The sequence below is a fragment of the Nasonia vitripennis genome, chromosome 2 (assembly GCF_009193385.2).
Source record: "Nasonia vitripennis strain AsymCx chromosome 2, Nvit_psr_1.1, whole genome shotgun sequence".
Lineage (NCBI taxonomy): Eukaryota > Metazoa > Arthropoda > Insecta > Hymenoptera > Pteromalidae > Nasonia > Nasonia vitripennis.
Window position 1 is genome coordinate 11,118,316 of NC_045758.1, and position 17,554 is coordinate 11,135,869.

Genomic DNA, 17,554 nt, shown 5'->3' on the forward strand with positions numbered 1-17,554 from the left:
CCAGTGGACAACGTACTCGACTCTCAACCCTTTTGATCCGAGTTCAAATTGGGTGCGATTTTTTTTTTAATTCGAACACATACAAGCCAGCATATGGTTATTATTATGGTTATTCTTCTTCTTATTATTATCATTATTATTATGATTATTATCATCATTATTATTATCATTATAATTATTATTATTATTATTTATTATTATTATTATTATTTATCTGTTACAATGCCGCTACCCTAAGCGGGTCTTGGGCGTTGTCGTCCAGATCGGACGGGTGGGTGCCTATCACTACTACACAGCGCGTCCTTAGGTTGCGGATAGAGGAACAGCCCCTGAGAAAGAGGTTAGCTGCGAATAAATTGAATAAGCAGCCGCGGACAGCCGATAGGAACAGGCGTGGGTGTGATGAGCCCACACTGTCGAACGCATTCATCTAGAAACACTACGCAAGCACCACAACAACAAAAACACTTCACATTATCTCTTATCTCTCAATCTATCTCTTTCATCACACATTACAAAAATGGGCAAAAATCCTGCTGCCGAGGAGGATGCGGGAGCGATGACAACTGCCCCGAAAGGGGATGTGTAGAATGATTCGTCACCTGGTCTTACGCGGTAACGATGCCAGCGAAGGCGCGCTGCCTTGCAGGGGGGCGTTAGGATGCGAGAATGAAACCGTAGTGTGTCTGACGACGAATTGACACTGTCCTCGTCAAAATCGGAAAGCTCTCATACTTAGTTCTAGAGAGGTATGGGGGTTATCACCTCTAGAACAGTGGACTCACCTGCGATCGGAACAGGATCCGAAGCGCGCGGGTTTAACATAACATCATGGCTCAAAAAAATCAAATCCGAACCAAAAGGGACTTAAGGGTCGGAACTTGGAATGCTCGCAGTCTATACAGAGCAGGTGCGTTTAAAGAACTCGTAAAGGAAGCTGATAGGTACAATCTAGATTTGGTAGCAATACAGGAATCGCGGTGGCCAGATGGCGGAGTACTAGCATCGGGTAACTTCACGTACCTGTATGGGGCCGGGAGTGGGGGATCTCTAGGCACCGGATTTCTCGTAAGCAAAAGCATCATACATTCGGTTAAAAGTTTCAAATCCGTCAATGATAGGCTCTCGTACATCATTATCGAAGGTGAATGGTATAGATATGTATTTATTAATGTACACTGTCCTACGGAGGACAAAGAAGAAGAAGCTAAGGATCTCTATTACGAAACTTTAGAGCAGGTAATCGACCAGTTCGCGTCTTACGACACAAGAATAGTATTAGGCGATTTCAATGCTAAAATGGGTAGGGAGGAAATGTTTAGGCCTACTATAGGTAAGGAAAGCCTGCACGAAGCCAGCAATGATAACGGTATTAGGGTCATAAATTTCGCGGCGGCAAAAGATCTTATAATCAAAACTACGTGTTTTAAGCACAAGAACATACACAAGGCAACGTGGGCATCGCCGGACGGGGCCACACAGAACCAAATTGATCATTTCTTCATTGAAAAAAGACGTCATACTAATGTTCTTGACGTAAGGGCTTACAGAGGGGCAGATAGCGACTCGGACCACTTCCTAGTAGTAGCCAAATTAAGAGCTAGACTAGTAGCGAATCAAAATAGTAAGAGAGCAAACAAGGTAGAAAGCTTCGATATTGAGAAACTACGAGATAGAACAGAGCGAATTAGGTACCAGATAGAAATTAATAACAGGTTTCAGGCACTTGAAGAAGCAAACACATCGCCGGAGGGGAATGACGAACCGAATAGCTTATGGGGGGACATCGAAAAAACGGTAAAAGAGGCCGCGAACAAAGTACTGGGTAAAAAGAAAAAGAGTGCGAACTCTGGTTTGAAAGGCGCAAAAAGGCTAAATTAGATAGCTTACAAAATAGAAGCGATAGGACCGTAGAAGAGTATTCTAACGTAAGGAAACAGACGAGCGCGATCTACAGAAATAAGAAGCGGGAGTATCCAAAGAATCTTATTAGGAGAATAGAAACTAACAGTAAGGAAAATAACCCCCGCGAAATGTACAGAGGGATTAACGCCATCAGAAAGGGTTTTAGGAGTAGAGCGCAATTGATGAAGGACGAAAACGGGGACCTCGTAACAAATGACAACGAATTACTGTCGCTGTGGAAAAATTATTTCGATAAATTATTAAACGTGCACGAAAATAGCGAAGAATTAGGGGACGAAATTCACACTGCTGAACCCCACGTGGAGGAACCGAGCTACCAAGAAGTAGAGGCCGCGATTAAAAAACTAAAAAACAACAAAGCCGCGGGAAATGACTCTATACCAGCTGAGTTACTCAAATATGGGGGCGTCGAGCTCACTTTCAAAATCTATAAACTAGTATGTGCCATCTGGAAAAATGAAACAATTCCCGAAAATTGGAAGGAATCTATCATTATACCGATTTTTAAAAAGGGGGATAAGACAGACTGCAATAACTATAGGGGTATTTCACTTTTAGCAACGTGCTACAAAGTTCTGTCAAACGTAATACAAGCTAGACTCACTCCATTCGCGGAAGATATAGTAGGAGATTATCAGTGCGGATTTCGGCGCAACAGATCGCCGAGCGATCAAATGTTTACCATAAGACAGTTGTTAGAGAAAAAGTGGGAATTTTGCGAAACCATACACCAACTATTTATAGATTTTAAAAAAGCGTACGACTCTATTAAGCGAAGCAAAATGTATCAAATTCTAGTACTTCTCGAGGTACCAAAAACCTCGTGAGATTAATTCAAATATGTCTGAACGGAAGCACGGGAAAGGTCCGAGTAGGCGGTAATGTATCAGAACCCTTCATCATACGCGATGGTTTAAAACAAGGGGATGGGCTCTCTACGATGCTGTTCAACTTAACGTTAGAGTATGCCGTTAGAAGAATGCAGGTTAGCCAGCTGGTCGCAACGCTTAATGGAACAACGCAGATACTAGGCTACGCAGATAATTTGGATATACTGGGGGATTGTAGAGAAACGGTAGCAAGAAACGCGGAAATCCTCATAAAAGCGGTGGAGTATACAGGGTTAGAAGTGAGTGAATCAAAAACAAAGTACATGATTGTGGATAAGCTAGGCATCTGCAGAGGGGAGGAAGATCTCAGAGTTGGGAATTTTACTTTTGAAAAGGTTAGCGAATTCAGGTATCTGGGTACGACCATAAATGATAGAAACGAGATTAATGTCGAAATAAATAAGAGACTCCATTCGGGTAATGCTTGCTTCTACGCCGTGAGTAATTTACTTAAGTCGAGGCTGTTGTCTAAAAACGTTAAAATAAGAATATACAGGACAATAATACTGCCGGTGGTTCTGTACGGGTGCGAAACGTGGGCTCTCACTAAGCAGGCGGACAACCGTTTTAGGGTATATGAAAATAAAGTCTTGCGAAAAATATACGGGCCGAAGAAATATGAGGAAACCGGGGAATGGAGGAGACTACACCATGATGAGTTACACAATCTGTACGCGTCACCAAATATTAACAGAATAATAAAATCGCGCAGATTGAGATGGGCAGGGCACGTAGCGAGAATGGGAGACGACCGTACGGCAGCGCGTGTCATGAAGGGCAGGCCGATGGTAACGCGACCTCTAGGTAGACCTAGACGTAGATGGGAGGACAACGTAAAAGCGGATCTAGTAGAAATATGACGGGTGGGTGTCGATCGGAGAGGTGCATCTTGGGTGGGGTTGACACAAGATAGGGCAGCGTGGAAGGCTTGCGTAGATGAGGCGATGAACTTTCGAGTTCCAAATGCCATGTAAAAAAAAAAAAAATTATTATTTATATTACATTAAATATTCGAATTATTTCATATTCATAAAATGCGTTTAAATAAAACACATTATTCTTATAGAATTTATGTACGAGTAATTAACATTCCTTCAATATTAATTTTTTTATAATATTCATGCTATATCGATTGTAAATGCATAATATAATCATATTAACGCAATCAATTTAATGTTCATCCAACGATGTCTTCGTATATCTTACTTTATATTCTATTATTGACTTCTATTATTATCAGTAAATAAACAAAATCTGAGCAATAACAATTGTATATTTGTATCATTATTACTACATATATGATTGTAAGACCTTAAATTACAAAATGTATTTTTTAAATTTGAAAATCATTAAAAAGGCGCGCGAAGTTGCGGTCGCGTATGTGTTTACACACGCGAAGATCGTCTATTATTTTTAATCCTCAATTATCAGTTAAGCTGTCAAGGCAGATTTTTTTTCACCTCGTTTTATTAAATAGATGCAGATTCAATCAAACTAGGCAAGTATTTTCGTGGTTTACGTAGGGCTATATGCGAAGGACTCCACGGATTTATTTGGAATAATTATGTAAAAAGATTTTTTTCAATTTCCGCGTTTTATCTAATTATTCATTTGTTAGTCAATTCAAATTATATGTATTAGTTATTCCAACCTTGTTATATAATTAATTACAAATAAATAAATAAAAATGTCCAGCGCGCTAACAACAGTACCTCCAAGGTAGTGTGGAAATCTGTTGAAGCAATAAAAAAATCATTAGAATATTTTATATATAATAATAAATTATAATATATTTTATTTCAACGCATTTTATAAATATAAAATAATTCGAATATTTAATGATGATAATAAGAAGAATAACCATAATAATAACCATATGCTGGCTTGTATGTGTACGAATTAAAAAAAAAAATCGCACCCAATTTGAACTCGGATCAAAGGGGTTGATAGTCGAGTACGTTGTCCATTGGACTAACGTTATCGACAACTTTCAATAAGTCGATGTAATATTTAAGTTGTGGCCCCATTTGGGTTTAAGGATAAGAATTTAGGGTATAATTGGCTTATTCGTGTTGTTTAGTACTTATTTTTAGTTGTGCACAGTCCTTACGCATTGTCAACAGTAATTAGCATAGTTGCAATGCATAGCTTTACCATTGCACATAGCGAAAAAACATTTTACCGACCCGAGCGGTATGTTATCGATCGCGCATCTCATGTTACCGGCAGAACGCCAGAATTAGACTGACGCGCCGCGCGTAGTCGGGGTGCGTACTAGCGCTCGGGGTGCCTCACTTTGGGATGGGGCTTTGCGCTTCTATTAGGGTCTATCTTCGTTGGCGCTACTCTTGCTATCGGAGTAACAGCTACTCCGATCAGTGCAGCCCGTGCGCCGAGTCGGTATTCCAGCAGCGCCACCCCGTCGGTATAACAGCTGTCTGTAGAATTGGAACGACCGTTACTCTCTACTCCGCGCCAATTTGCCTGACGCCGCTGGCTTTCCGAGCACGTTCACAATTGGATTTCATACTGTGTTTTTTTATTGTTGTTGCGCTGTTTAATGCATATTACTACATAGAAAAATGGAGGACTTTTTCGTTAAAGCTGGAGAACTTCATAGCGACTAACGCGCGCTAAAGCGTGAGACGTAGCGCCCCGAATTCGCTCCGACAATCGGAGTAACCACTACTCCGATCCGTCGGAGTAGAGAGAGCGCGTGCAATATGAGTAGGATTAGTTCATTTTCGGGACACGGGCTACGCCAAACGTACGGTGCTTCCGCTTCAGATAAGGTAAAAGGCCCGATTATGAAACAGAGTCCCATTTTATGAAACAGTTCAAGAAAATATTAAATTTTAAAAATATATTCTATATTTCATTATAGAAAAGTTATTTTTATCAATATTAGTTAATTATAAATAAATACATTTTTACACTGTCTGCAAGTACTTACTTAGTATTAAAAAACATTAAATTTTACAATGAAATATTCTTACACATGACGATACTATTTAAAAATATAACACAATGTGCTTTTCCTGTGCTCGCAACTACTATGTAAAATGGATGAGATCCATAAAGATTGTCCTGAAAATTTATATTTTAATAAAATTATAAACGAAAAGTTAAAAAGTTATTTCGATTTTTATACATTACATTTTCTGTAGGAGGCTGATCAGAATTAAAGAGAGCAAATTTTTGCCAATTAGTTTTTAATCTTAAATTAGTCCTATATGCTCTTAGAGTCCTTAAATATTATGAGAAGGTAATACACAGCTTATTTGAAGGAACTGATCAGAAAATATGAAGCCACCAAATCCTATAAAATTAAATCTAAAAAAATGCATGACATTATATTATAATGGAATTATTTGATGAAAAAATTTATCATGGGAAGTAATGTTAAAGCTCTTACAAAGTTCTTTTATCTCTTTATCTCATTACTTTGAAACCAGGAACATTTTCATTATCTTGAGTTCAAAAAGTTGTCTACAAGTCTTCTTTATAAATGGTCTATCTTGCTGGGAAAGGTGGTTCATACCTTTTATTCGTAGGATCAAAGATCTGTAATTTACAAAAATGAGTATAAAATAATCATTTTGAATTCATTCTTTTGAATAACAACTAATAAAAACTTTACCTTCACTCGCAAAGTAGTATCATCTATACCAGTAGCTTCGATCTTCACAAGTTTTAAATCTTGTTTGTAGAATGAATCTCTTTCTAAACTTAACAATCTAGTTTTTCTAACAAACTAGTTTTTTTAATATATCTAGTACATTCCAGCAACAACCTCAATTTATAAGAATGTGTCGAGTCGCTGTGTTCATTGTCATTTTTGGTATTCATTACAATTTTTAAAAGTTTTATCTGTTGGACAAGATTTTGCAAGGGGACGTGGAATCCTCTTTATTATACTTGAAGTTGTTTGTTCAGTTCTTGGTATTACTGTAATAGTAAGCTTAATTTAATCAAAACTGTCTTGATTAATCGATAAGACTGCTACAGAATCAATTTTATTGATTGATGAACTTACTTGTTATTCCTTTGTGAGCTACTAAAATATTCAGCATATTTTGTCATGTATTGTTAAGCCACTTTTTGTCTCAGCTGAACCTTTGTGAATTTCTGTTATGTATATGCCCTGAAATAATTAAAAGCATCATAGAAAGAGCATTCAATTGAATAGTACTTTGTTCAATTAACTAAGAAAAAAGAATTTATTTTCATTACCTTTTTATTTCAACTGTATGGTCGTTCACCTGTATGTGTGCAATGATGAATTAAATACCCTTGACGAGATGAAAAAGTCTTGGAACATGTGTCACATTGGAAATAAGCTGAGCTTCCTGCACGCGTTCTACCATGTCTCCAAAGCCCTTGTCGAGATACAAAACTTTTTCCATGGATGTTCTGACAATCTATGTTCATCTAGCTTAGATTGTTTCGCAAAGTTTGAACCACAATCTCACATTAATGTGTTTTCTTTACATGAATCCATTGATGTCCAAGCAATTTTTGTTTGGTAGTAAATTTTTGACCACATTCTGAACAAGCATGTTTGCCCCATTTTGCATTAGCCGTAGCCAAGAAAGTTGAAACTTGGACATGTTTATCACAATATTCGCACTCTACTGGAGAGCTCAAATCACTTTTGGTACGAGTCTTTTGGATGCACAAGAACGTCCTCTACTTTTTTGCATGTTTACATCAACACAAGTAGTTTTATTATCATTGGTATAACCAGCAGCTTCTAATTTCATATCATAACTGTTAAAAGTATTTGTATAGTATATTCAAACTCGGCTACTTCACCATTTGGTAACACAGTAAATACCATATCTTGGTCAAATTTATTAAAAATTATAGGTTTTTACGAACAATTGTACTTGAGGTATCAATATGTGTAGCTGTATTATTTCCTTACATCAATGCTCTTCCCGCAACATAACTATGAATTTTTCATATGATTAAAAAGACTTGATGGTCTTTAAAAATCTGCATCACACACTGAACAGTTGTGAAAACGTTCAATTTGATGAATCTCAGCTATATGAGCCAGCAAATTTGCTTTTGATCAAAATAAATTTCCACAAGTTCTGCAAGCATGATGTCGGTCCACTTGATGGCATACTACATGATTATTCAAATTCATTTTTCTTTCAAATCTTTCACCGCATGTCTTACAAATTTGTTTATCAGATGTAAATCAGCTTGTTTCAATGTATTACTACAATTAGTACACGTAACTTTCTTATCTTCAAAACAAGGATACATTCCATGTAATAGACGTAAGGCTTCCACAGCCATTGATCTCCAGTTGTAAACTGTTGTGATATTTGTTTTCTTAATATAAATGGATTATCTGTATAGCCTTGAGGATAAGTGCTTCAATAAATTTTGTCAATAAATACTTGACTTTCCTTTGGATCACAAAGACGTCTGACTAGCAAAATTATGTGTGGTGTTGATTGGCATAATTTTGCAAACTCCCTGCACTCATTTTGCCACTGAAATTAATTAAGGAATTCACTACACTACAAATAAATTGCTGTAGGATATCGAAGTAAGTACGTAGAGATAGATTGTAAGGTTGGTATGTTGGCGCTCCTGAGCGAGCGTACGTGAGCAGCGAGCGCTGCGGCGCAGCGCTCAGATTAAGTCGAACCGTCTTGTCGACTACACATGTATTTATGTGATCTCAATAAAGTATTACGTTATTCTAAATACACATGTGTCACTAGATATTTCCTATCACGTTATTACATTTGGCGACGAGGTAAATATGGATCTAGTGAGAGTGCAAAATGTCGAATAATAGCCTTATGGACGTAGAAGTTAATGAAACGTTGACAGCGACAACGGAAGCTGCACAAGCATTGTTAGCGCTCCAAGAAGGTGCCGGTAACCAACAGTATTCGTGGCCGGCTAACACAACAACGAGTGCAACACCGTCTAATCCAGCAGTGACAAGTTCGACAATAGTAAATGCGTCTTCTCCGGGGGGTGGAGCCAGACCTAGGAATTACTTGCAGCAAGGAATTTTCAACACACAGCGAAACGGGATGGCTAATCAGATTATAAACGTGGGAGCCAGTTTAGGCTCGCTACGAGAGTTTAAGTCGGGAGAAGATTGGAACGTGTATGAAGAGCGTTTAGAGCAGTATTTTATCGCAAATTTTGTGCAAGAAGATAGGAAAGTTTCAGTGCTCCTAACTAGCATAGGTGAGGAAGTGTATAAGACGCTAAGAGACCTGTGTGACCCAGTCTTACCCAAGGGTAAGACGTACACGGAGTTATGCGCGATTTTGAAGAGGCAGTTTTCGCCTCGCATCTCCGTTTTCAAAGAAAGAAAAAACTTTTATGATTTAAAACAAAGTGCAAATGAAACTGTTAGTTTGTGGTACGCTAGAGTTAAGAAACGGGCCGTGAATTGTGAATTCGGTGCTAATTTAGATGAAAGACTTAAGGATAAATTTGTCACGGGACTAAGACCTGGAAAAATACTAGATCGAGTTTGCGAAGAAAGCCATAGTGTTTCCCTTAAGGACCTTTTAGAGGTCGCACTGAAGAAAGAAGCGACGATAGACACGTCATCAATAGCCGCCGCAGCCGAGGACGCAGCTAGTGTACACGCGGTTTCCGCGAAATCGGGCGGCGGGCATGGAAGAAAGGAGGGAAGAGGCTCCAACAGTTCGGCGAAACCCAAACAAACATCGAAGCAGGAAGCGACATGTTGGCATTGCGGTGGCACGAACCACGACTTTTCGCGTTGTAAGTATCGCTTGTATGATTGTTCCAAGTGCGGACAGCGAGGTCATTTACAAAAAATTTGTAAAAAAAAAGATGCGAGCGGTAAGCAAAACGCTTCGGTTAGTACTAGTAAGGGTAGTGGGCGAAAAGGCACCACGAATTTTGTTGAAAAAGAGGCCGGTGAGGCTAGTTCGGACGAAAGTTGCGAGGACATTTTAAATGTATATGCTATCGCGAAAGTTTGTAAAACCAGAGTTCCGCCAGAAACGATTGATGTAAAAATCGCGGGAAGGAAAGTTACAATGGAAGTTGACAGCGGTGCGGTGTTGTCAGTTATTCCCGAAGCCTTGTATCGCAACAAGCTCGCTGGCTGTAAATTAGAATCTAGTAGTAAATTGTTGAGAATGTACGACGGAACTAAAGTAACGCCCTTAGGTGAAATTAAGGTTGAAGTAGTTTATAAAAATAAATCTGTTAAGTGCACTATGGTAGTAGTTAAAAGGAACGATGAAACAGCGTTAATGGGTCGAGAATTAATGCAGGCTTTCGGTCTCCGTATTTGTGAGGTTAATGCCCTTTCAGTAGAAGACGTTAGAGAACAAATATTTAAAGAATTTAAAGAAGTTTTTGATGATCAGTTAGGTAGATTCAAGGGGGAGCCCGTAGATTTAAAGCTAAAAGCGGATGCTAGGCCGATTTTTATGAAGCCACGCCCGGTACCGTTTGCTTTCAAAAAAGATATGGATAAAGAATTGGATCGTTTAGAAAAGGCAAATATTATTACAAAAATCGATAACTGTGAGTGGGGATCGCCCTTTGTACCTGTTTTGAAACCAGACGGGACTCTGCGGGCTTGCGCGGATTACTCAGTTACAGTAAATAGTATGCTCGAAGACGTGATACACCCGGTTCCGCGAATCGATGAATTGTTTACCGCGTTGCAAGGAGGTAAGTTATTTACCGTGCTTGATCTGGCTCACGCTTACAATCAGCTAGAAGTATCGGATAGTACAAAGCGATTGTTAGCATGGAGCACGCATAAAGGCATTTTTGCAATGAATAGACTTTCCTATGGAACCAAACCAGCGGTAGCTATTTTTCAAAGACTCATGGAGAAGGTGCTTTTAGGTTGTAAAAATACAATTAATTTCTTAGATGACATTTGTGTAACGGGAGAGACATTAGAGGAACACGTTAATAATTTGAAAGAAGTGTTAGGGAGATTGCAAAAGTTTGGACTTAAGTTAAATTTCAAGAAGTGTAATTTTTTTCAGAGCAAAGTAGAGTACTTAGGTCACGTGATTGATAAAAATGGGTTACATAAAAAAACGGATAAAATAGAGGCTATTACAAAGGCACCTAGGCCGGAAAATGCAACGCAAGTTAAAGCTTTCGTGGGCATGGTTAACTACTATGGGAAATTTATTCCAAATTTAGCAAAAAAATTGAGTCCTATGTACAAACTTTTAAAGAAAAATGTAGTTTTTAAATGGAATGAGGAATGCGAAAAGAGTTTTAAAGAAATTAAGAAAGAAATAGTCTCAGAAAAATGTCTAGTTCATTTTAATCCGGACTTAAAGATTAAGTTAGCTTGTGATGCTTGTAGAGATGGTATCGGAGCAGTTTTATTGCATATTTTTTCGGATGGTACCGAAAGGCCGATTTGCTTCGCATCTAGAACGCTTTCGAAAGCAGAAAAGAATTACGCGACTATTCATTTAGAGGCGCTAGCTATCTATAGGGGAGTAAAGAAATTTTATCAATATTTGTTAGGAAATCATTTCGTTTTAGAGTCCGATCACAAGCCTCTTTTAGCTCTTTTCGGTGAAAAGAAAGGTATTCCGCTGATGGCGGCAGGCCGTCTGCAAAGATGGGCTTTATTTTTGAGTGGTTACAATTATACTTTCAAGCACGTTAAAGGTATGTCAAATGGGGGAGCGGATGGGTTATCGAGGCTTCCAATTAAAAGCACGGAAAAAGAGGGAGAGGAACGAAGTGAATATTTTAATTTTTACGTTGAAGAGCGATTACCGATAGATGCGAGGCTGATAAAGAAAGCCACACGAACTGACCAGATTTTAAGTAAAGTACTCCTGTATACTATGACGGAATGGCCTAATAAGGTCGACGAAGGCTTGAAAGCATTTTTTGTGAGGAAAAATGAGATTAGCGTTGAAAATGGGATGCTTTTTTGGGGATATCGGGTTATCATACCTGGAAAATATACAGCCGAAATCTTAGATGAGATTCATGCCACACATTTTGGTGCTAGTAAAATGAAGGCGCTGGCTAGACAGTATTTTTGGTATCCAAACATGGACAGTGAAATTAAAAAATTGGCGCAAAGTTGTGATATTTGTCGTCGTAATGCTGATAACCCCAATAAAGCAACCTTGCTCAAATTCGAGGAAACTAAACAGCCTTTAGATAGAATACATATTGACTTTTTAGGACCATTTGAAGGGTGTACCTATCTAATAATTACGGATGCGTATTCTAAGTGGCCGGAAGTTTACGAAATGAATAAATGTAACGCGACCATTACTATAGAAAAATTGAGAGATTATTGTGCGAGGTTCGGGTTGCCTAAGAAAATTGTGTCGGACAATGGTGCACAATTTACGTCGGAGGAATTTCAAAAATGGATAAAGATAAATGGAATTAAGCATGTAAGAACAGCGCCAGCGCATCCTGCTACTAATGGAGCGGCAGAAAATGCTGTGCGTTCGTTCAAAAAAGGATTGAAAAAGATTTTTCTGGATCCTAGAAATAATGGACTTTGTAAAGAGACCTTGATTTCACGATATTTATTGTATTACCGTATGGCACCGCATTGTACAACGGGAGAATCACCGGCAAAAAAAATGTTCAATAGAGAATTAAGAAACAGATTAGATTTACTAAGGCGTAACGAGAATGAGTTAAATAGAGAGAGGCAAATCGAAAATTATAAAGGGAAGCGAGAGTTATACTTTGAACCTAATGATGTTGTGTACGTGCGAGATTATAGAACGCCGAATAAACCAAAATGGGCCAAGGCTACTGTTTGTGAGGCCCTAGGACCTAGAAATTATCTATGTAAAATACACGAGGATGAAAATTTAATTTGGAAAAGACATTTGGATCAAATAATACCAAAAGGCGGATTTTTTGAAAATGTATGCGAAGTAGTACCGGCGGAGGTGTTAGATAAAGATAAGATAATGTTAGAAAATGCACAAGAGTTGGTACCCGAGATTGAAAGTTGTAGAGCAGAAATTCCTGTACCAATGGAATCCGCTGTATTAATAGAGAGTAGCGAATCGGAAAGTACAAGCGAAACGACTACAGCTGTAACACCACCGAATGAAGGGTTTAAAAATGTAAATGAAGGGATGCGTGAAAGTGACAAAAGAAATGATTCTCCGAAAACAACAAATATGGCACTGGCGATGGTTAATAAACCTCTTACTCTTAATGTTAATGAACGCCCTAAGCGTACTATTAAAAGACCGGACAGATTGAATTTATAACCAGTAGTATTTGTTGTCTTGGGAGGGAGGAGTGTAGGATATCGAAGTAAGTACGTAGAGATAGATTGTAAGGTTGGTATGTTGGCGCTCCTGAGCGAGCGCTGCGGCGCAGCGCTCAGATTAAGTCGAACCGTCTTGTCGACTACACATGTATTTATGTGATCTCAATAAAGTATTACGTTATTCTAAATACACATGTGTCACTAGATATTTCCTATCACGTTATTACAATTGCCAATATAACAAATATAGCCATAAGACTTACAAATATAATCATTTTCAATGTAGTAAATGCACACTGAGGTAAGCTGCTCCGAAATGAAATTTTGAGGTTAAACTACCTTCTGGCTATTTAAACGCGTCACGCACGCATGGTAAAAATAATCTGTAGAACTATAATTATTAAGAAATGACCCCGGGTGCTGCACGCGTACGTTTTACGCAAACGATATATACCTGTTAAATTATTTATTTACTTGATTTTATTGAAAAATGCATCCGTTGAAAACTGGGTGCTACGCGCACGCGCAGCACCCATTACCCATATGCGATATATGCTGATTTGGGCGCTGCCAACCTCATGGATTTCAATATCGTTATTTATTCGCGAATATAATAAAAGAGTGTGTCTCCGCGGCCGATATCGCGTACGCGAAAAAAAATGTAGCGTACGCGAAAACCACAGACAATTTTCCGGAAAATTTTTCGCGTACGCTACTAATCAACCTTTCGCGTGCGCTAAATCTGTCGCGCACGCTAGAAAATCAACTTTTCGCGTACGCTAGAATAGTATATTATACCACGGGAGCCGAAAATTGCAATTAAAGTTTGCATTTTGAGGTTAGAGTGGTATAAATGAACTTTTTTTTTTTTTTAGCAATTCTTTCGCGTGCGCTAAAGTGCTCCAAATTTTCTTGTAAGAAGCGAACGGAGTACTTGTATGAGAGATGGAGCGAGAGATTTTCGCATACGCTAGAGTTTTTCTTGTTTAGGCAATTCTTTCGCGTACGCTAAAGTGCTCTACATTTCCTATATATAAAAGAAGCAACAGGAGTGACTTATGAAGGATGAATGGAACATCTCTATGTATAAGTACTCCGTTTGCTTCTTATAAGAAAATTTGGAGCACTTTAGCGTGCGCGAAAGAATTGCTCTTAAAAATACTAACGTGCCCGAAAAGTTTATATCTAGCGTGCGCGTAAGATCTAGCGTACGCGAAAGGTTGATTTTTCTAGCGTGCGCGACAGATTTAGCGCACGCAAAAGATTGATTAGTAGCGCACGCGAAATTTTCCCGGAAAATTTGTTAGTTGATTTCGCACACGCTACAAAGTTTTCGCGCACGCTAAATTACATTTCGCGTACGCGATATCGGCCGCGGAGACACACTCATAATAAAATTATTATAAAATTCCTTCGGCTGCTATAGGCGCACATAATGCGCAAACCATATATGATAATTAAATAATTTGTTGCATTTTTTTAACATTAAAGAAGGCATTTGAAAAATGGGTGCTGGCCGAGCAGCACCCATTTGATTTTATTATTTATCTTGGAAATAAGAACTCGTGCAAAAAAATGTTGTAGATCATTTTGTTTATAATTTTTGATGCTCAATCGATTAAGATTGGTCATAATTAATAATTTTATTCATGGTTGCTATCTTCCTAAACCTGCCGCTGTTACGGTAAATCAGCTGCACCGAAAGTCTCTCAGTGTAGCAGACAAGCAGCACTGGACGAAAAGTACTAGACTAAGTGTAAATCCGCCAGATAGCGCCACCCACCGCGAAACACCTCGAATTTTCAAACCGTCGTTTATGTCCATGTACACATTGCTGAACCTAGATATGCATGTCTATCGCGAATAATTGACATAAACATAACCTTAATCTAATCGGTGTCTGGATTGATGCGGTATTGCGATTTGCGGTATTGCTATATATTACAAACTATAATCTTCGAGTAATTTTATTTATTCGTACGTATATATTGTGGAACAATCCTTACCAGTAAAAATGGTTGTGCGGCAATATACAGAAGAATTAAAATATTTGGAAAAAATAAACGCTAACTGTTGGAAAATTAAAAAGGGTTTTCAACCTAACATGAAGGTTATATTGTTTATCTACTTTGTTTATAAGTGATAAATTTACAATTTGATTTTCACAGGTAATGTTTGTTGTAGGTTGAAGGTGTATTTTATGTAAATAATACGCTAGAGAAGTTAATGCTTGATGAACTGAAAAATGCATGTAGACCTGGTGCTGTGGGAGGATTTTTACCAGGAGTTAAACAAATAGCGAATGTTGCAGCTCTTCCTGGTATAGTAGGAAGATCAGTGGGTTTACCAGATGTTCATTCTGGATATGGATTTGCAATAGGTGAGATTTATAATGGTATCTTAGTATTTTATATAAAGTCTAATAACATTTTTTCAATACCTTGTCAGGTAACATGGCAGCATTTGATATGAACGATCCAAAATCTATTATTTCACCTGGTGGTGTAGGATTTGATATTAATTGTGGTGTGAGACTTTTAAGAACAAACCTTTTTGAAAAGGATGTACAACCAGTTAAGGTAAAAATCTTATATTTATGCATTATTACAGAGTATATTAATTTATGTGAATCAGTTGTATAAGCATACTTAAATTTTTTGATTTCTTTCCCACAGGAACAACTTGCTCAAAGTATGTTTGATCACATACCAGTAGGTGTTGGCTCCAAAGGAATCATCCCTATGAATGCCAGAGATTTGGAAGAAGCTTTGGAAATGGGAATGGACTGGTCCCTAAGAGAAGGTAAAAATTGTATTTCTATTGGTCATAATTTACTTGAGTTTTGAACTCACAATGACTAATGCATTTATTTCGTGCTATTTCAAAGGATATATTTGGGCTGAGGATAAAGAACATTGTGAAGAGTACGGTAGAATGTTACAGGCAGATCCATCTAAAGTATCAATGCGAGCTAAAAAACGGGGTCTTCCACAGGTATATTTTGAATGGTTTATTCAATCGTAAGTTGATTAAAATAGTCACTTCATTAAAATATTTTTTAATAGTTGGGTACATTAGGAGCAGGAAATCATTATGCGGAGATTCAAGTTGTAGAAGAAATTTACAACAAATCAGCAGCTAGTAAGATGGGTATTGAAGAAAAGGGTCAAGTTTGTGTTATGATTCATTCAGGAAGTCGTGGCTTTGGTCATCAAGTAGCTACAGGTTAAAAATACTAGGATGATTAATTTTGAAAAAAATATTTTGTGATCAATTAAATCATAAAATGATTTTTTAGATGCCTTGGTTCAAATGGAAAAAGCTATGAAAAGAGATAACATTGAAGTGAATGACAGGCAACTTGCATGTGCACACATTAATTCACAAGAAGGTCAAGATTACCTAAAATCAATGGCTGCAGCTGCGAATTTTGCGTGGGTGAATCGAAGTTCTATGACATTCCTAAGTCGGCAAGCGTTTGCTAAACAGTTCAACATGTCACCCGATGATTTGGATATGCACGTCATCTATGATGTGTCTCACAACGTAGCTAAGGTCGAAGAGCATATGGTTGACGGGAAACAAAAAACACTCCTAGTTCATCGAAAGGTCAGTACAATCATTGTATTTTCTAAAAGTGAAATCGGTTTCTAAAATGACGCTTTTTTCGCAGGGATCAACGAGAGCTTTCCCACCACATCATCCATTGATCCCTGTAGATTATCAATTGACAGGTCAACCAGTATTAATTGGAGGTACCATGGGTACATGTAGTTATGTACTTACGGGAACTGAACAAGGGATGAACGAAACTTTTGGTTCGACGTGTCATGGAGCCGTAAGTATACAACATAGCTTGATTAGATTTATTAAGCTTATTGTTTATTGAATCAAAAAATGAGGAGAAAAATTGAATGTTGCAGGGCCGGGCGCTATCTCGTGCAAAATCTAGGAGAAAATTAGACTATCAAAAAGTACTTAACAAGTTAGAAGACATGGGTATTTCTATACGTGTTGCTTCGCCAAAGTTAGTTATGGAAGAAGCTCCAGAATCTTATAAAAATGTTACCGATGTTGTAAATACGTGTCACGACGCTGGAATCTCTAAGAAGTGTATTAAACTCAGACCGATTGCAGTGATAAAAGGATAAATTAAAATGATGCCGGTAAATTATGTTTTTGTACAACGTACTGATATTAAGTATATTTTAAGAATACATTAAACCTTGGAAATGTGACATTTTCCATAAGTATAAGTCAATTTGTACCTATTTACTGAAATACTACTACGCATAATCGACTGTTGTAACTAATAAATGAATTTTTCAAAAGTTCTGTTCAATAGTTGTTTTGAAATTAGGGCACACGCAGGAAAATTCCTAGTAGTTACGCGAAACCATGAGTAGCTGCAAAACAAAACAGCTTGCCGGAGATAAATGACGCACAGGTGCTTTTTTCAACAGAAATATAT

The 17,554-nt window shown here is 37.9% G+C and overlaps 1 protein-coding gene and 1 long non-coding RNA gene across 4 annotated transcripts; one reads left to right on the forward strand and one right to left on the reverse strand.

Annotated features, from left to right (window-relative positions):
- Window positions 1–5,811: 5,811 nt before the first annotated feature.
- Window positions 5,812–14,821, reverse strand: LOC116416091. Of its 3 annotated transcripts, none has more exons than XR_004226589.1 (7): window positions 14,767–14,821; window positions 7,050–8,326; window positions 6,853–6,960; window positions 6,457–6,764; window positions 6,232–6,380; window positions 5,973–6,149; window positions 5,812–5,903 (listed from the first exon to the last, which is right to left on the reverse strand). It is a non-coding gene; the product is annotated as an uncharacterized LOC116416091 (long non-coding RNA). The 3 variants fall into 3 exon arrangements; XR_004226587.1 differs by having other exon boundaries at window positions 14,754–14,812; XR_004226588.2 differs by lacking the exon at window positions 14,767–14,821 and adding an exon at window positions 13,347–13,565.
- Window positions 14,822–14,852: 31 nt separating this feature from the next.
- Window positions 14,853–17,414, forward strand: LOC100123449 (tRNA-splicing ligase RtcB homolog). Its single transcript, XM_001607369.6, has 9 exons — window positions 14,853–15,193; window positions 15,268–15,463; window positions 15,532–15,662; window positions 15,759–15,885; window positions 15,971–16,077; window positions 16,149–16,308; window positions 16,382–16,692; window positions 16,757–16,921; window positions 17,007–17,414. The coding sequence occupies exons 1-9, from the start codon at window positions 15,098–15,100 to the stop codon at window positions 17,232–17,234; spliced, it is 1,521 nt and encodes a 506-aa protein (XP_001607419.1). The 5' UTR covers window positions 14,853–15,097; the 3' UTR covers window positions 17,235–17,414.
- The last annotated feature ends 140 nt before the right edge of the window (window positions 17,415–17,554 follow it).